At 44.2% G+C, this 20329-nt stretch overlaps 2 protein-coding genes and 1 pseudogene across 2 annotated transcripts; 2 read left to right on the forward strand and 1 right to left on the reverse strand.

Moving 5' to 3' along the window:
* Positions 1–4183: 4183 nt before the first annotated feature.
* On the forward strand, positions 4184–7268 carry LOC136520144 (polyubiquitin). The gene is made up of 2 exons (XM_066513575.1): positions 4184–4316; positions 5665–7268. Exon 2 carries the CDS (start codon positions 5665–5667, stop codon positions 7036–7038), a length of 1374 nt encoding a protein of 457 aa, XP_066369672.1. The 5' UTR covers positions 4184–4316; the 3' UTR covers positions 7039–7268.
* Positions 7269–11554: 4286 nt separating this feature from the next.
* Positions 11555–12390, reverse strand: LOC136524470 (protein RGF1 INDUCIBLE TRANSCRIPTION FACTOR 1-like; annotated as a pseudogene).
* Positions 12391–13350: 960 nt separating this feature from the next.
* On the forward strand, positions 13351–16458 carry LOC136520146 (polyubiquitin). Its single transcript, XM_066513576.1, has 2 exons — positions 13351–13508; positions 14857–16458. Exon 2 carries the CDS (start codon positions 14857–14859, stop codon positions 16228–16230), a length of 1374 nt encoding a protein of 457 aa, XP_066369673.1. The 5' UTR covers positions 13351–13508; the 3' UTR covers positions 16231–16458.
* Positions 16459–20329: the final 3871 nt, after the last annotated feature.

The raw sequence follows: 20329 nt of genomic DNA on the forward strand, positions 1-20329 counted from the left end.
TAATAATAATATAAAAAATGCATCTAGACCAGTTACTAGTCAATTGTAAAGTGCAAGACATGAAGTAATACAAAAACTAATATAAGTTTTGATATTTTTTTTCCTGAAAGCTTGACTCGTTTAGCTCGCGAGCTAGCTCGAGTTGGCTCGTTATAGCTAACGAGCTAAAATCTTGGCTCGGCTCGGCTCGTTATCATAACGAGCCGAGTCGAGCCAGCCACGAGCCGAGCGAGCTAACGAGCTTCGAGTTTTTCGTCCAGCCTTACTTTTAACCAAAGAAAAAAATCACGGGCTATCAAATTTAGCGTGAAGCTGTTCTAGGCACTATTGACACTATTGCGGGCGCTATAGCGCCGCTATGGCTCCGCTATAGCGGCAGCTAAATGCAGTAGCGCCAGCTGCCTGTACACGCTATAGCGGCGCTATTTACACGCTATAGCGCGCTATTTTTTTTACAAACACAAGAAACATGATATTCTGAATATATGATAACAGCCAACATAATCCCATGAGTTTTCATACACACAAACAGCCATAAAGGCATCAACTCATAACATAGGTAGTAACTATTAAGTTCTGAACTCCTGATAAAGTAATAAGCTAATAAGTTCACAGCAAACAGCCATAAAGGCATCAAGTCATCCACATTCACAGCAAACATGCAGAGCAAAAGAGCAATGAATCCAATGATCATTCAGCCTCAGAATCAGAACTAGATAGCATATCATTGTCATCTTCTCCATCAGAAGATGAGGGAGATGACTCCTCATCCTCAACTGTAGGGATCAACCTCTTTCTCTTCCTGCTCCTAGCTCTGTTAGTTTTCTCTTGTCCTTGTGGTGCAGCTCCTTATAATGATGCTCCAGTTTCTCCTTCATGTTCTGGATCTCCTTCTATTGGCTCAATGCCAGTGATCCACTCATTGTCTTCATCTTCTAAAGCATCAAGAACAGATTTGTGAATGGGATCTTTATCCTTGTTGTCCTTCTTTTGCCTCAGTTTTGAGTTGAACTTGACAAACACAAGATCCCTCATTCTGTCATGAAGGAGCCTGTTGCGTCTCTTTGTGTGGATCTGCATAGGTTTGATTTCATTATTTCAATAATTAAATTCAATAAAAAAGAGGATTGAAGAATTGCAGAAATAAACCCAAAAATTAGTAAGTCAGATTCATACTTGTTCATATGAACTCTAGCATCTCTCACAAGCTGATGAACTGCATGTCAAACTTAGAATTCTCACAGCTAACTTTCTTAGGTTTGGTGCACTACTTCCATGATTCAACCACCACTTAGCTAAATTACAAAAAACAAAGGACAATGTAACATATTAGGTACCAAGGCCAGGAGAAAACTCAAAAGTTTTCTGTTTTAAATTAATAAATTTTTAATTTTTCATACCTGGATCAAAATTGATATTTTTGCACTGCCTTTTAGCAATTTCTTTGCAAAAGGATCCTTCAGCATCCTGAAACAGCTGAAGCTCTTCAATAGTTTTGTCCTGAGTGTCTTCATTTGGAACAAGCTTCGTAATCCCCCTGGCCGCCGCGGTCGCCCAACCGACGTCGTCACCCAGCCACCACCGTCGCCCAACCTCCCGCCCGTGCCGCCGCGGTCGCCCAGCCTCCCGCCCATCACGCCGCCGCCGCTGGAATCGAGTGGCACGCACGCACGCACTAGGTTTCTAGGCAAAAAATGACTCTGCTAATGTATGTCTCCCCTATTCGGGCCATTAGTGGGCCAAATTCAACCGGGCCGCGCTTCAGTTTTGGGCCAGCCAGCAAACCAGGCAATAGCGGGCATTTAGCGGCGCTATGGCGCTAAAGCGGTTTAGCGGCGGCGATAGCGCGCTATAGCGGCAATAGCGCACATAGCGCAGAAACGAACAATATCGTCGCGGCAAGTGCTGTGGGCCGCTATAGCGGCGCTATTGCGGCAAAATAGCACACTATTTTTTCCGTTGCTTTTAACACATATGTTTTTTTATTTGCCTTTCCCTTTAGCTTTATAAACATCTATGTCCTAATCTTGTTTTTGATGTTCAAACCCTTTTAAGCGTTGATATATTTTAGTGACCATCTGTAGGGTTCTTAGTCATCCTTGGTTAGTCGTCTTCTGAAGAGTCACCTACTCTGTTTCAAATTATTATAGTTCAATTTAGTATTGTCCTAAATCCTAAATCAAGCATATTTATTTTTTGGTCGTCATAATAGATTTAGAACCTGCTTGATATAGCTGGAGCCATTATTTTTGGTAAAGAAAACATGTCCCTAGTTCATTTGAAGAACAAACAGAAAAATGGCTCCGATAAACAATATTATGAACAATGTATGAGTTGGAGGAGCCAGACCTTGTATAAGCCCTTTCAAATGGCCCCTTATTCTCGGCGGCTCGGGTAAAGCTTTTGCTAAATGAACAAAGAATTGTTGGTGAAACTATAGCCAAAGCGGGGGGGGGGGGGGGAGCAGTGCCAAACAAACCCCAGAAACAAATGGATACGTGTAGGGCATGCATGCAATAGCCCAGCCATAAAAAAGCGGCGAGCCAATGCCCGGGTGTCAACAAAATGGCGCCTGTGCCGGCTCTGCTTCCAGAACGATCCGCCGCAGTTTGACCTCGCATATGACGACGACGACGATCTCCTCTTCTCGATTTGCAGCTCCGGCATGGGAGCCACCTCCTGTCGGCTCACACGTAGCACGCGCCTTAGTACCTCACAGAAGAGTGAGCAGTAGTCGTGGTCGGAGAGGAGTGGCCGCGCGCACGCGGCGCAGGGGTTGGGTTCTTCGCGCTCGCTGATCGCTTCAAGTCATCGATGCCAGTGCAATTGAATAGCTTCAAGTCATCGACGCGGACGACGAAGCAGGACGCGTACTTCCAGATCTTTGGGTTCCATTACATACCGTCAATCATCAAATATATAAAGAGAAGAGTTTGAGATCGGTTTGTTGGTAGCAACGGCTGGCCGGCATGCATGCCGACCGCCGAAGTGCAGCGTGGAAAGAAACAGCGTGAGGAGGACGTCGTGTGCGTGTTCGTGCGGGAGGCAGTGGCGGCATAGCGCCGCGCGCGCAGTCGACGCAAAAGTGGTTCTTGTCATTCTTGCGCTCCCCTGGGTGCACGACGCACGCGTCGAAGAACTCCTCCGATAGCAGCCCGCGCAACCACGGTGGGGCGCTGCGCACGACCGCTGGCTGCATCGCCGATTTGTCGTCTGTCCGCATGCGCACATCGATCTGGGCCGGTGGGGGAATAGATGGGCTGCTAGTAGGCTCGGTTGGATTAGCGAGCGCGTAGAGGAGGCATGGGCAACAATAGACTCGATTTCAATTGAAAGATCGAAAAGCGCAGGGTTCCGCACCATTCCGTGGGGTGCCGATTCTCGACAAGCGAGATGCTTATGGTTCGATTGGATTAGCGAGCGCGTAGAGGAGGCATGGGCAACAATAGGCTCGATTCCAATTCAGAGACCAGAAATGTAGATGGCCATGAGCAACGATAAACTCGATTTCAATTCAAAGACTGAAAAACGTGGAGTTCCACACCATTCTTAGCGATGCTAATTCTCGACATGTGAGACATAAATGTAATACCGAGATGAACTATGCCTATGTCGTATACAAAGTAACATGAACAGTGCCTAAAGTGTCGGCGGTGTTCGTGAATGGACGCGGTGGCCATCTAAGGATTCGCTCCACGTTATATATATAGTATACAAAAACTTGAAATGTTCTATACGGGGAAAAAATTCAACGCCCTGTTCGCTGGGCTTATAAGCCGTACTTTTTCAATTAATGAACAATATTTTTTTTCATAACAAATCAGCTAACAGTACTTTCAGTCATAGCTTATCAGCCAAGTGAACAGGGCTCGAACCAATGCATGAGCATGATTGAAGCAAACGGTATATAGAAAACTTGAAATGGTCTACGTAAAGAAAAAATCAAGCCAATGCACGATTGAAGCAAACGGTATAGTAACGGTGTTAACCGGATCTAGAGATATTTTGTAATCCTTAACGGCCACCAACCGCGGGAAGAAACGGCGTCCTCCTCCTCGATATCTCCGCGGCGGCCTCTGGCTTTTTCCGCGGAATTGCGCGGTGGGGACGGATTCCACGAGACCGCGCCGCAACCGCCTCTCGCCGCTGGGCCCCACACCGCTCGGTGCCGTAGCCTCACGGGACTCTTTCTCCCTGCTCCCCCGTGTATAAATTGGCTTCATCCCCTCCCTGCCTCGTCCATCCAAATCCCAGTCCCCAATCCCATCGTCGGAGAAATTCATCGAAGCGAAGCGAATCCTCCCGATCCTCTCAAGGTGCTGCGAGTTTCCGATTCCCCTCTCGACCCCCTCGTATGCTTTCCTTGTTTGTGTTCGTCGTAGCGTTTGATTAGGTATGCTTTCCCTGTTCGTGTTCGTCGTAGTGTTTGATTAGGTCGTGTGAGGAGATGGCCTGCTCGCGTCCTTCGATCTGTAGTCGATTTGCGGGTCGTGCTGTAGATCTGCGGGCTGTGATGAAGGTATTTGGTGTGATCGTGCTTGCGTGATTCTGCGGGTGGGCTCGAGTAGATATGATGGTTGGACCGGTTGGTTCGTTTGCCGCTCTAGGGTTGGGCTGGGATGATGTTGCATGCGCCGTTGCGCGTGATCCCGCAGCAGGACTTGCGTTTGATTGCCAGATCTCGTTACGATTATGTGATTTGGTTTGGACTTTTTAGATCTGTAGAAGCTTATGTGCCAGATGCGCCTACCGCTCATATGCCTCATGATAATCATAGATGGCTGTGGAACTAACTAGTTGATTGCATAGTCATGTATCAGTTACAGGTGTAGGGACTTGCGGCTAATTGTTTGGTCCTGTACTCATGTTGCAATTATGCGATTTAGTTTATATTGTTTGTTCCACTCATCTAGGCTGTAAAAGGGACACTGCTTAGATTGCTGTTTAATCTTTTTAGTAGATTATATTATATTGGTAACTTATTACCCTTATTACATGCCATACGTGACTTCTGCTCACGCCTGATGATAATCATAGATCACTGTGGAATTAATTAGTTGATTGTTGAATCATGTTTCATGTACATACCATGGCACAATTGCTTAGTTCCTTAACAAATGCAAATTTTACTGATCCATGTATGCTTTGCGTGGTTCTCTAATGTGAAATACTATAGCTACTTGTTAGTAAGAATCAGGTTCGTATGTTTAATGCTGTATGTGCCTTCTGCTCATGCCTGATGATAATCATATATCACTGGAATTAATTAGTTGATCGTTTAATCATATATCAAGTACATACCATGGCACAATTTTTAGTCACTTCCTTAACCCATGAAGATTGAACTGGTCCCTGCATGTTTTGCTAAATTGTTCTATTCTGATTAAGACCATATATCATGTATTTTTTTTGGTAATGGTTCTCTTATTTTAAATGCTATATAGTTCTGGTACTTGTTAGAAAGATCTGCTTCATAGTTTAGTTGCCTATCCCTCGAATTAGGATGCTGAGCAGCTGATCCTACAACTTTGTTTCATGTTTCAATTCTTTTCTGTTCAACAGCTGATCAGTTTTTGAATTCTTTTCTGTTCAACAGTTGATCAGTTTTTGTTAGATTCATAGTAACTTATGGTCGCTTACTCTTCTGGTCCTCAATGCTTGCAGATGCAGATCTTCGTTAAGACCCTCACTGGCAAGACCATCACCCTTGAGGTTGAGTCCTCAGACACTATTGACAATGTCAAGGCTAAGATCCAGGACAAGGAAGGCATTCCTCCGGATCAGCAGAGGCTGATCTTTGCTGGCAAGCAGCTCGAGGATGGCCGTACCCTAGCTGACTACAACATCCAGAAGGAGTCCACCCTCCACCTGGTCCTCAGGCTCAGGGGAGGCATGCAGATCTTCGTCAAGACCCTCACTGGCAAGACTATCACGCTTGAGGTCGAGTCTTCTGACACGATCGACAACGTGAAGGCCAAGATCCAGGACAAGGAGGGAATCCCCCCGGACCAGCAGCGTCTTATCTTCGCTGGCAAGCAGCTTGAGGATGGCCGAACCCTCGCTGACTACAACATCCAGAAGGAGTCGACTCTCCACCTTGTGCTCAGGCTCAGGGGTGGCATGCAGATCTTCGTCAAGACCCTCACTGGCAAGACCATCACCTTGGAGGTGGAGTCCTCGGACACCATTGACAATGTGAAGGCGAAGATCCAGGACAAGGAGGGCATCCCCCCGGACCAGCAGCGTCTTATCTTCGCCGGCAAGCAGCTTGAGGATGGCCGCACCCTTGCTGACTACAACATCCAGAAGGAGTCCACCCTTCACCTGGTGCTCCGCCTTCGTGGTGGTATGCAGATCTTCGTCAAGACCCTCACTGGCAAGACCATCACCTTGGAGGTGGAGTCCTCTGACACCATCGACAATGTGAAGGCGAAGATCCAGGATAAGGAGGGCATCCCCCCGGACCAGCAGCGTCTCATCTTCGCTGGCAAGCAGCTTGAGGATGGCCGCACCCTGGCAGACTACAACATCCAGAAGGAGTCCACCCTTCACCTGGTGCTCCGCCTTCGCGGTGGTATGCAGATCTTCGTCAAGACCCTCACCGGCAAGACCATCACCCTGGAGGTGGAGTCCTCTGACACCATCGACAATGTGAAGGCGAAGATCCAGGACAAGGAGGGCATTCCCCCGGACCAGCAGCGTCTCATCTTCGCCGGCAAGCAGCTTGAGGATGGCCGCACCCTTGCTGACTACAACATCCAGAAGGAGTCCACCCTTCACCTGGTGCTCCGCCTTCGCGGTGGTATGCAGATCTTCGTCAAGACCCTCACCGGCAAGACCATCACCCTGGAGGTGGAGTCCTCTGACACCATCGACAATGTGAAGGCGAAGATCCAGGACAAGGAGGGCATCCCCCCGGACCAGCAGCGTCTCATCTTCGCCGGCAAGCAGCTGGAGGATGGCCGTACCCTGGCAGACTACAACATCCAGAAGGAGTCCACTCTCCACCTGGTGCTCCGTCTCCGTGGTGGCCAGTAAGTCCTGGACCATGAGCAGCTGTCCTTCCAGGGTTCACAAGTCTGGTGCCTTCTGTCCCTCCGATGGAGATTATCTGCATGTCGTGGTCGTGTCCTGATCGAGTCCCTATGTTTTTCTTCAAGAAATTTGAGTCCTATGTCAGTCTGGTTGTGTTTGTGAACATTTCTGCTGCTGCGCAGCAGTTTGGTTGGAACTGTGCAATGAAATAAATGAACCCTGGTTTCTGGTTATATGTGTGTTAGCTAATGTTTTTGAAGTGGAAGCTCTAATCTTCTATTGCGTTGCTACTACAATTCTGCTTGTGTTTTGATGGTTCTTGGTTTCTGTTAGTTGGGTTCAGAGGAAGTTCTGCTTCAACAGACTAAGATGCAGTTCAACTTTGGGTCATTCTTCAATTGGTCATGCTGGTTGCTCTGGTTTTCTAGATTTCATTTGTGCTGGTTGAGTGATAGAAACAACCGGTGTGTTTTGTGCTGCTCGAGTGATCGTCAAAAACCACCGGTGTTCACATCTAAAAAGGTTTAGATCTCCCGTTTAATTCACAAAAAAAAGTTCTGTGTACTTGCATTTAGTTGGGTGGTTGATGCTGCAAAGATTTACTTTCAAGAGTAATAATCTTTGGTGACTACTCTGTTTCAACTGATCAATCCCTAGGAAAGGTACACCTTTACTTAGGGAAGAAATTCTTAGAACCTTGCACTTTGTTTCAACTGATAATAATAGTATATTTTATTAGATGAAAAATATTCAGATATATTAGACGCCGGATGTCATCCTTACAATCTGTGGCTTCCTGATCAATCTGTGGAGTGCCTGTTAATCGGCTGCATTTTTTGCTGAGCACTGTATATATGTAGTAGTACTATGCCACCAATTCGATTTTGACACAGCACTATTGGTCCAATTCGATTCTGACACAGCAATGCATAATTTGAAAACGTGTTGCTCCATTTTGCAAGGCTACAAATTTAGATCATGTTTAGCATTCTGTGGGATACAATACATGGATATCGAACAAACTTGGTATGTCAGAGAAAAAAAAATACTTTATATTCAAAACTAACATCCAACTAAAAAATCTGGTTAAAAAGATATCACTCAGAGAAGAAAGATACACTTTCTCTTTAAAAAAATGGACGGGCTAATTTTAGCCCGAAAGCTTACATTGCATTCAGTTCGGCTACATTTCAGTGTATAATACTCGGGCCTGGCCTGTTGCAGTATTAGGCTCACTCAAAACTCTAAGGACGTCGTCGGTCATGGCCTAATTGGTGGATTTTTTATACTCGAGCAGGTGATGACTTGGCTCCCCTAAAAAAAGGTGATGACTTGGCACAAAAAAAAACATTCTGAGCGGCAGGCATTCTCTTACGCTAAAAAAACCCCGATAATTCTTGAGTAGAAAATCTTGCTTATCGACTGAATTTTTCAAACATAACTCTTACTCTCCTAAATTATAAGTCGTTCTGATTTTTTAATACATAACTTTTACTATATATTTAAATATATATTATTACGTCTAGACACATACTATAAAAGTTAGAACAACTAAAAATTTGGAATGGATGGAGTATTGTCTACGCTTTCTCTTTGGAGGTCTTGGAGTCTTGGATCCTTCCATCATTCATGATCTTTTTTTTTTAAATTAGAACCCTACATCAGCGCAAGTCTGCCGGACCAAGCAATGCCAATTTTTCTTTCCTTCCAATAGGGAAACGACGAGAGAGGGAGATGCTGCTGTCTGCTATTGCTAGATGATTAAAATATTCTTTGCTTTGCTTACGTATGTGATTGTGGCTTCGAAGGAGGAGAAGAGCTTCTCCACTGGTGTTTCTAGACTCATGGAATTATTTTATTTGGCATGAGTCGATGCATGCACTGCTGAAGCAAACCGATGCATGGAGTGTGTCAGGAGCCGACCACCAAACATGAGTCAATTCATTCTAATTAAAATAGTATTCACGCGGAAAGAAGAGGAAGAGGAAAAAGGACGGAAAGCACCGGATCGCTGGTGTATGTGTTCGGCTTAAGAGAACAAAACATTTTTTAATTTAACTCAATTGCACCTTGTTGTGTACATACGTCATACGTGACCTCGGTGAGTCGACCCACCACTACACACGCCCGAAGAAACCAGGCGGAATGTCTCTGTCTCGCGCGATTAAGAAATGTGTGTTGACGATTTTTCTCGCTGAGAAATGGCCCTGACACGAACAAGGACGTTCGGTCTAATCATACGTCTTTCACAAATAAAATAATGAAAAGAAAAATAAAAGTGGACGAAAGCAAAACGCAACCGCAAAGATTGGGAGGGAGGACCACGAGAGCGCAGGGCAGGGCTTGTGAGATTCCCTCCGTGTCTTCGCCGTGTAAAAGTCACGTCGGCCAAACGGACGTGGCCGTTAAGCGCACGGCACGCTAGGAATGCCGACGTGCTCTTTTCCTCTGGTCCATCTTGGAGTACTCCAGCTAATTTAGGTTCTGCTGTTTTAGAGCCTCTTTGATAGGTTTTCGTAGAGGTTTTAGTTTCGGCTTCTGCAGGAGCTGTGCTAAACATTTGTTTTGGAAAAAGCTCCGCATGAAGAGCTGATCAAGAGCCAAAGCTATTTTTTGCCTGCGCAGGAGAAGCCTAAAAAACGAGCTTCGCGCAGCTCCTTGTTGTGGGTTCACGTCGTCTAGTGCAAAGGAGCCGTTTTGCCAAACATTTTCTAGAACGGTTTCAGCTCCTTCAGAGGAGCTAGAGCAGGAGCCATTTTTAGAGGAGTCAGAGCCTATCAAACATGCCCTTAATAAAACTCTATAGCATCACGACCACCAATGATTAAGTGCTAAGCCTATTATTTTCTTTTTTATTATGAGCACGACCACAATTACAAGCACATATTCGTACCCTTACTTTTCTATAGACATACTTGAATAACTAGCTAGCTAAAGTTAGCTTAAATTTACCGTTTTTAAATTTACCCTTATATTTTTTCTTAGGCTTACTCTCTAAATTCTCTTTTCGAGCCATTTGAATAAAAATAATGTCTATATCTTTCCATCTAATGGCTTCTCTATATATTGTGTGCGCACTTTGGAGAGTCATTTTTGTTCTCTATCTTTGTTTAGTGAGAAAACCAAGAATAGAGGATGACTGTAGTTGAAAATCTCCTATCAACACAAAATGATATAAAGAGGGTTTTGGAGTTGCTCTAGTGGCTACAGACCCCCAAAAAAATACTCAACACCTAAATTAGGTTGTTTTTAGCCCATCCAAATAGATCATATATCTTTATCACTATATCTCAAAGACTTACACAATCATTCGTGACAAAAAAAGTGTTAGTGAAATAATATTTTCATGTCTATATTTTAGTTGATAAATTTTGAAGCTTATATAGATAGGGGATTTTCAAGGTAACTTAATCTTGGATGCGATGTTGCCAACCTTTTCGAAGTGTCAAATGTCTTGCACTCTTGTGTAAGCAAAAACTACACGTAAATTCATGTTTAATCGTTTTACAAAAAGTTGACATTTTGGATATGCAACTCCAAATGATTATTATCTTCTAGGAGTACGTTCTAACCCTCTCGTCCAGTTTTTCTATCCGTGTATGGAGTCATTTGACCTTATGCATGCTTTTAACTAAGGCTGGATAATAAGCTGGTTGGGCTCGGCTCGTTCTGGCTCGTTAAGATAACGAGCTAGCTCGGCTCGGCTCGTTATCCTAACGAGCCAGAAAGCCAGTTTGGCTTGGCTCGTTAAAAGCTCGAGCTGGCTCATTAAATTCGCGAGCCAGGTATAAAAAATACACAAAATATAATATTTGCATTTATCTAAAGTTTGAGAATAATAATAATATAAAAAAATGCATCTAGACCAGTTACCAGTCAATTATAAAGTGCAAGACATGAAGTAATACAAAAACTAATATAAGTTTTGATACTTTTTTTCCTGAAAGCTTGATTCGTTTTGCTCGCGAGCTTGCTCGAGTTGGCTCGTTATAGCTAACGAGCTAAAATCTTGGCTCAGCTCGGCTCGTTATCATAACGAGCCGAGTCGAGCCAGCCACGAGCCGAGCGAGCTAACGAGCTGCGAGCTTTTCGTCCGGCCTTACTTTTAACACATATGTTTTTTTTTTCTTTGCCTTTCCCTTTAGCTTTATAAACATCTACATCCTAATCTTGTTTTTGATGTTCAAACCCTTTTAAGCGTTGATAGATTTTAGTGACCATCTGTAGGGTTCTTAGTCATCCTTGGTTAGTCGGCTTCTGAAGAGTCACTCACTCCGTTTCAAATTATTATAGTTCAATTTAGTATTGACCTAAATCCTAAATCAAGCATATTTATTTTTTGGTTGTCATAATAGATTTCGAACCTGCTTGATATAGCTGGAGCCATTATTTTTGGTAAAGAAAACATGTCCCTAGTTCATTTGAAGAACAGAAAGAAAAACGGCTCCGATAAACAATATTATGAACGATGTATGAGTTGGAGGAGCCAGACCTTGTATAAGCCCTTTCAAACGGCCCCTTATTCTCGGCGGCTCGGGTAAAGCTTTTGCTAAATGAACAAAGAATTGTTGGTGAAACTATAGCCAAAGCGGGGTGGGAACAGTGCCAAACAAACCCCAAAAACCACCCAAAAAGACCCCGGAAACAAATGGATACGTGTAGGGCATGCATGCAATAGCCCAGCCATAAAAAGCGGCAAGCCAATGCCCGGGTGTCAACAAAATGGCGCCTGTGCCGGCTCTGCTTCCGGAACGATCCGCCGCAGTTTTGCCTCGCATATGACGACGACGACGATCTCCTCTTCTCGATTTGCAGCTCCGGCATGGGAGCCACCTCCTGTCGGCTCACACGTAGCACGCGCCTTAGTACCTCGCAGAAGAGTGAGCAGTAGTCGTGGTCGGAGAGGAGTGGCCGCGCGCACGCGGCGTAGGGGTTGGGTTCTCCGCGCTCGCTGATCGCTTCAAGTCATCGATGCCAGTGCAATTGAACAGCTTCAAGTCATCGACGCGGACGACGAAGCAGGACGCGTACTTCCAGATCTTTGGGTTCCATTACATACCGTCAATCATCAAATATATAAAGAGAAGAGTTTGAGATCGGTTTGTTGGTAGCAACGGCTGGCCGGCATGCATGCCGACTGCCGAAGTGCAGCGTGGAAAGAAACAGCGTGAGGAGGACGTCGTGCGCGTGTTTGTGCGGGAGGCAGTGGCGGCATAGCGCCGCGGCGCAGTCGACGCAAAAGTGGTTCTTGTCATTCTTGCGCTCCCCTGGGTGCGCGACGCACGCGTCGAAGAACTCCTCCGATAGCAGCTCGCGCAACCACGGTGGGGCGCTGCGCACAACCGCTGGCTGCATCGCCGATTCATCGTCTGTCCGCATGCGCGCATCGATCTGGGCCGGTGGGGGAATAGATGGGCTGCTAGTAGGCTCGGTTGGATTAGCGAGCGCGTAGAGGGGGCATGGGCAACAATAGACTCGATTTCAATTGAAAGATCGAAAAGCGCAGAGTTCCGCACCATTCCGTGGGGTGCCGATTCTCGACATGCGAGATGCTTATGGTTCGATTGGATTAGCGAGCGCGTAGAGGAGGCATGGGCAACAATAGACTCGATTCCAATTCAGAGACCAAGAATGTAGATGGCCATGAGCAACGATAAACTCGATTTCAATTCAAAGACCGAAAAACGTGGAGTTCCACACCATTCTTAGCGGTGCTAATTCTCGTCATGTGAGACATAAATGTAATACCGAGATGAACTATGCCTATGTCGTATTCAAAGTAACATGAACAGTGCCTAAAGTGTCGGCAGTGTTCGTGAATGGACGTGGTGGGCCATCTAAGGATTCGCTCCACGTTATATATATAGTATACAAAAACTTGAAATGTTCTATACGGGGAAAAAATTCAACGCCCTGTTCGCTGGGCTTATAAGCCGTACTTTTTCAATTAATGAACAATATTTTTTTTCATAACAAATCAGCTAACAGTACTTTCAGTCATAGCTTATCAGCCAAGTGAACAGGGCTCGAACCAATGCATGAGCATGATTGAAGCAAACGGTATATAGAAAACTTGAAATGGTCTACGTAAAGAAAAAATCAAGCCAATGCACGATTGAAGCAAACGGTATAGTAACGGTGTTAACCGGATCTAGAGATATTTTGTAATCCTTAACGGCCACCAACCGCGGGAAGAAACGGCGTCCTCCTCCTCGATATCTCCGCGGCGGCCTCTGGCTTTTTCCGCGGAATTGCGCGGTGGGGACGGATTCCACGAGACCGCGCCGCAACCGCCTCTCGCCGCTGGGCCCCACACCGCTCGGTGCCGTAGCCTCACGGGACTCTTTCTCCCTGCTCCCCCGTGTATAAATTGGCTTCATCCCCTCCCTGCCTCGTCCATCCAAATCCCAGTCCCCAATCCCATCGTCGGAGAAATTCATCGAAGCGAAGCGAATCCTCCCGATCCTCTCAAGGTGCTGCGAGTTTCCGATTCCCCTCTCGACCCCCTCGTATGCTTTCCTTGTTTGTGTTCGTCGTAGCGTTTGATTAGGTATGCTTTCCCTGTTCGTGTTCGTCGTAGTGTTTGATTAGGTCGTGTGAGGAGATGGCCTGCTCGCGTCCTTCGATCTGTAGTCGATTTGCGGGTCGTGCTGTAGATCTGCGGGCTGTGATGAAGGTATTTGGTGTGATCGTGCTTGCGTGATTCTGCGGGTGGGCTCGAGTAGATATGATGGTTGGACCGGTTGGTTCGTTTGCCGCTCTAGGGTTGGGCTGGGATGATGTTGCATGCGCCGTTGCGCGTGATCCCGCAGCAGGACTTGCGTTTGATTGCCAGATCTCGTTACGATTATGTGATTTGGTTTGGACTTTTTAGATCTGTAGAAGCTTATGTGCCAGATGCGCCTACCGCTCATATGCCTCATGATAATCATAGATGGCTGTGGAACTAACTAGTTGATTGCATAGTCATGTATCAGTTACAGGTGTAGGGACTTGCGGCTAATTGTTTGGTCCTGTACTCATGTTGCAATTATGCGATTTAGTTTATATTGTTTGTTCCACTCATCTAGGCTGTAAAAGGGACACTGCTTAGATTGCTGTTTAATCTTTTTAGTAGATTATATTATATTGGTAACTTATTACCCTTATTACATGCCATACGTGACTTCTGCTCACGCCTGATGATAATCATAGATCACTGTGGAATTAATTAGTTGATTGTTGAATCATGTTTCATGTACATACCATGGCACAATTGCTTAGTTCCTTAACAAATGCAAATTTTACTGATCCATGTATGCTTTGCGTGGTTCTCTAATGTGAAATACTATAGCTACTTGTTAGTAAGAATCAGGTTCGTATGTTTAATGCTGTATGTGCCTTCTGCTCATGCCTGATGATAATCATATATCACTGGAATTAATTAGTTGATCGTTTAATCATATATCAAGTACATACCATGGCACAATTTTTAGTCACTTCCTTAACCCATGAAGATTGAACTGGTCCCTGCATGTTTTGCTAAATTGTTCTATTCTGATTAAGACCATATATCATGTATTTTTTTTGGTAATGGTTCTCTTATTTTAAATGCTATATAGTTCTGGTACTTGTTAGAAAGATCTGCTTCATAGTTTAGTTGCCTATCCCTCGAATTAGGATGCTGAGCAGCTGATCCTACAACTTTGTTTCATGTTTCAATTCTTTTCTGTTCAACAGCTGATCAGTTTTTGAATTCTTTTCTGTTCAACAGTTGATCAGTTTTTGTTAGATTCATAGTAACTTATGGTCGCTTACTCTTCTGGTCCTCAATGCTTGCAGATGCAGATCTTCGTTAAGACCCTCACTGGCAAGACCATCACCCTTGAGGTTGAGTCCTCAGACACTATTGACAATGTCAAGGCTAAGATCCAGGACAAGGAAGGCATTCCTCCGGATCAGCAGAGGCTGATCTTTGCTGGCAAGCAGCTCGAGGATGGCCGTACCCTAGCTGACTACAACATCCAGAAGGAGTCCACCCTCCACCTGGTCCTCAGGCTCAGGGGAGGCATGCAGATCTTCGTCAAGACCCTCACTGGCAAGACTATCACGCTTGAGGTCGAGTCTTCTGACACGATTGACAACGTGAAGGCCAAGATCCAGGACAAGGAGGGAATCCCTCCGGACCAGCAGCGTCTTATCTTCGCTGGCAAGCAGCTTGAGGATGGCCGAACCCTCGCTGACTACAACATCCAGAAGGAGTCGACTCTCCACCTTGTGCTCAGGCTCAGGGGTGGCATGCAGATCTTCGTCAAGACCCTCACTGGCAAGACCATCACCTTGGAGGTGGAGTCCTCGGACACCATTGACAATGTGAAGGCGAAGATCCAGGACAAGGAGGGCATCCCCCCGGACCAGCAGCGTCTCATCTTCGCCGGCAAGCAGCTTGAGGATGGCCGCACCCTTGCTGACTACAACATCCAGAAGGAGTCCACCCTTCACCTGGTGCTCCGCCTTCGTGGTGGTATGCAGATCTTCGTCAAGACCCTCACTGGCAAGACCATCACCCTGGAGGTGGAGTCCTCTGACACCATCGACAATGTGAAGGCGAAGATCCAGGATAAGGAGGGCATCCCCCCGGACCAGCAGCGTCTCATCTTCGCTGGCAAGCAGCTTGAGGATGGCCGCACCCTGGCAGACTACAACATCCAGAAGGAGTCTACCCTTCACCTGGTGCTCCGCCTTCGCGGTGGTATGCAGATCTTCGTCAAGACCCTCACCGGCAAGACCATCACCCTGGAGGTGGAGTCCTCTGACACCATCGACAATGTGAAGGCGAAGATCCAGGACAAGGAGGGCATTCCCCCGGACCAGCAGCGTCTCATCTTCGCCGGCAAGCAGCTTGAGGATGGCCGCACCCTTGCTGACTACAACATCCAGAAGGAGTCCACCCTTCACCTGGTGCTCCGCCTTCGCGGTGGTATGCAGATCTTCGTCAAGACCCTCACCGGCAAGACCATCACGCTGGAGGTGGAGTCCTCTGACACCATCGACAATGTGAAGGCGAAGATCCAGGACAAGGAGGGCATCCCCCCGGACCAGCAGCGTCTCATCTTCGCCGGCAAGCAGCTGGAGGATGGCCGTACCCTGGCAGACTACAACATCCAGAAGGAGTCCACTCTCCACCTGGTGCTCCGTCTCCGTGGTGGCCAGTAAGTCCTGGACCATGAGCAGCTGTCCTTCCAGGGTTCACAAGTCTGGTGCCTTATCTCCCTCCAATGGAGATTATCTGCATGTCGTCGTCGTGTCATGATCGAGTCCCTATGTTTTTCCAAGAAATTTGAGTCCTATGTCAGTCTGGTTGTGTTTGTGAACATTTCTGCTGCTGCGCAGCGGTTTGGTTGGAACTGTGCAATGAAATAATTGAACCCTGGTTTCTGGTTATATGTGTGTGTTAGCTTATGTTTTTGAAGTGGAAGCTCTAATCTTCTATTGCGTTGCTACTACAATTCTGCTTGTGTTTTGATGGTTCTTGGTTTCTGTTAGTTGGTTCAGAGGAAGTTCTGCTTCAACAGACTAAGATGCAGTTGAACTTTGGGTCATTCTTCAATTGGTCATGCTGGTTGCTCTGGTTTTCTAGATTTCATTTGTGCTGGTTGAGTGATAGAAACAACCGGTTTGTTTTGTGCTGCTCGAGTGATCGTCAAAAACCACCGGTGTTCACATCTAAAAAGGTTTAGATCTCCCGTTTAATTCAAAAAAAGAAGAAGTTGTGTGTACTTGCATTTAGTTGGGTGGTTGATGCTGCAAAGAGTAACTTTCAAGAGTAATAATCTTTGGTGACTACTCCGTTTCAACTGATCCATCCCTAGGAAAGGTACACCTATACTTAGGGAAGAAATTCTTAGAACCTTGCACTTTGTTTCTACTGATAATAATAGTAAACTTTATTAGATGAAAAATATTCAGATATATTAGACACCGGATGTCATCCTTACAAACCTCTGTCATGGTCCTGCAGAAATGTTTGCCAGCTCCAGTGGCTTCCTGATCAATCTGTGGAGTGCCTGTTAATCGGCTGCAATTTTTGCTGAGCACTGTATATATGTAGTAGTACTTTTGGGCCACCAATTCGATTTTGACACAGCACTATTGGTCCACCAATTCGATTCTGACACAGCAATGCATAATTTGAAAACGTGTTGCTCCATTTTGCAAGGCTACAAATTTAGATCATGTTTAGCATTCTGTGGGATGCAATACATGGATATCGAACAAACTTGGTATGTCAGAAAAAAAATAGTTTATATTCAAAACTAACATTTTTGAAGCCTTCTATGAACTTTAAACTTTCAGCATTTGGGATCAAGATGAGTGCTCGAACAAGAGTGCACTATTTCTCCAAAATAATCTACTACGGAGTTCTTTTTTTTTTTTAAAAAAAACAGATAAATCAGACCTCTTCTGCTTCATATCACCTTGACAAATCAAAGAAGCAGCACCAATGAAGCAAAGGGTATTACTCCCTCCATTTCAAATTATAAGTCGCTTTGACTTTTTTGGTTCATCCATTTTACTATGTATCTAGATGCATAGCAAAATAGATGTATAAAAAAAGTCAAAGCGACTTATAATTTGGAATGGATGGAGTATTATTGAGGTAAATATAAGATCTCGTTTACTGAAAAAGACCGAGTGTTTACTTATGAAAGAGACCGAGTGTTTACCTAAACTACCATTTTGCTTTGATAGCAGCATACATGATTTCTGCGAACATCCTATAGATATAATGTTTATGCAATGGAAAATTGAAAATGCATTAGAATTAGAATATAGTTGTAGCAAAGGCTATGATTCTTCTTATATTTGTAACCAAACAATCTATTTCTGACACCCATTGTTTATCTCCTCTTACTTTAGGAACCTTTTATGAAGACAATTTCGCAAACTGAAGTAATGAAGACAATTTCTTAAAGCTTTTGAGTTACAAGCCTCTAATACATATAGAAGGAAACATTTCCTTGTTCTTTTGCTGAAAAAGACGTATGACATATGATAGACTCTATAGATCTAGAACTGCTATGAAAAACTGGAGCCTTTATCCAATCTACTAATACAGGAATTATAGTAATTTTAGTGTACATTGTAATGCAGCTAGTCATATATAAGACCAAAAAAAAAAAAAAAAAAAACTCTGGACATGATACTTATGCAGGACATTCTCAAAATCGCATAGACTTGTCAATTATCTTTTTGGAGCATGTCTCATAGCTAACTTGTTTACGCCGACAGCAATATCAACATTTCTTAACCGAAAAGCACCAAGAAAATGAACATGTTTTAACCGAAAAGCACCAAGAAAGCTGTACTCCACAGTCCACTCGGCTCTCTGCCTGCCCCTTGTCAAGAGACAGAGAGGGCTGTCTGAAACTCTCCCTAATGCCTTTCCTTGAGATAGAATAGTCTACATCTACTTCTGGAAGGACCAAACACACAAATTCAATCCATCAGAGAACTGTTTTTATATCAAACAACGCGACATCTTGATCAACAGGACAAGGAAAATTAAGCATGGATCTACAATGCATTGGACAATTTAATTAAGCAGAGAGACTAGACTAATAATCTAAGCTAACTCTTCAAAAAAAAAAAAGACAATGTGTGCATACAGTATTATATCCTCTCGAAATACATGTACAACTAGCAGAGTAGTCCTTGCAAGAAAATACACAAGGACCTCACATCTAAACAGGTTTAGATCCCCCGTTTGATTTCGGGTTCCATCTTCTCAGTTCTGTATACTGCAAAAGAGTAACTTTCAAGAGTCGTAATCTTTGGTAACTACTCTGTTTCAACTGATCAATCCCTAGGAAAGGTACACCTTTACTTAGGTAAGAAATTCTTAGAACCTTGCACTCTGTTTCAACTGATAAATAGTATACTTTAGATAAAAAATATTCAGATATGTTAGACACCGGAAGTCATCCTTAGAACCTCTGTCATGGTCCTGCAGAAATGTTTGCCAGATCCAGTGGCTTCCTGATCAATCTCTCCTACACACGTTGTAATTTTTGCTGATTAGTACTTTAGTGGTACTATTGGGCCACCAATTCGATTCTGACACAGCACTGCATAATTTGAAAATGTGTTGCTCCATTTTGCAAGGCTACAAATTTAGAGCATGTTTAGCATTCTGTGGGATACAGTACATGGATATGGAACAAACTCGATGTCAGAGGGGACAAAATAGTTTATTTTCAAAACTAACATTTATTAAAGCCTTCTATGAACTTTAAACTTTCAGCATTTGGGATCAAGATGAGTGCTTGAACAAGAGTGCACAATTTCTCCAAAATACTCTACTACGGAGGTTTTTTTTTTTAAAAAAAAACTTATACTTAACCGATAACGAATCAGACCTCGTCTGGTCCATATATCACCTTGACAAATCAAAGAAGCAGCACCAATGAAGCAAAGGGTATCATTGAGGTAAATATAAGATCTCTTTACCTGAAAAATACAAGTGTACAGCTATGATCTTCCTATTACATTATAATATGTTAGCCCACCGTACACTAAACAACCATTTTGCTTTGATAGCAGCATACATGACTTCTGCGCACATCCTATAGATATTATATTTATGCAATGAAAATTTGAAAATACAGCAGTATTAGAATTAGAATATAGTGGTAGCAAAGGCTACGATTTTTCTTATATTTATAACCAAACAATCTATTTCTGACATACATTGTTTATCTCTTCTTACTTTAGGAACCTTTTATGAAGACAATTTCGGCAAACTGAAGGAGTGAAGACAATTTCTTAAAGCTTTTGAGTTGCACAATCCTCTATTACATATAGAAGGAAACATTTCCTTGTTCTTTTGCTGAAAAAGACATATGACATATCATAGACTCTGTAGTTTGAATAAGAGCTCATGAACTAAAATGAAAAGCTGGAGCCCTTATCCAATCTACTAATATAGGAATTATAGTTAAGAGTATTTTAGTGTAAATTATAATGCAGCTAGTCATATATAAGGCCAAATAAAAAGAAAAAAAAACTCTGGACATGATCCTTATGCAGGACGTTATCAAGCTCGCATAGACTTTTCAAGTATCTTTTTGGAGCATGTCTCATGGTTAACTTTTTTACGCCGACAGCAAAATTACCATGTTTTAACCGAAAAAAGCACCAAGACAGTTCGATGCGCTACTCCACCCGTCTCTCTGCCTGCTGCTTGTCAAGAGACTGAGGGGGCTGTTTGAAACTCTCCCTAATGCCTTTAGATTAAACTGTGGCCGTACTGGGC

The sequence above is a fragment of the Miscanthus floridulus genome, chromosome 18 (assembly GCF_019320115.1).
Source record: "Miscanthus floridulus cultivar M001 chromosome 18, ASM1932011v1, whole genome shotgun sequence".
Lineage (NCBI taxonomy): Eukaryota > Viridiplantae > Streptophyta > Magnoliopsida > Poales > Poaceae > Miscanthus > Miscanthus floridulus.

Coding starts and splice junctions, on each gene's coding strand:
- LOC136520144 (XM_066513575.1), top strand. CDS start 5,665: ATGCAGATCTTCGTTAAGACCCTCACTGGCAAGACCATCACCCTTGAG.
- LOC136520146 (XM_066513576.1), top strand. CDS start 14,857: ATGCAGATCTTCGTTAAGACCCTCACTGGCAAGACCATCACCCTTGAG.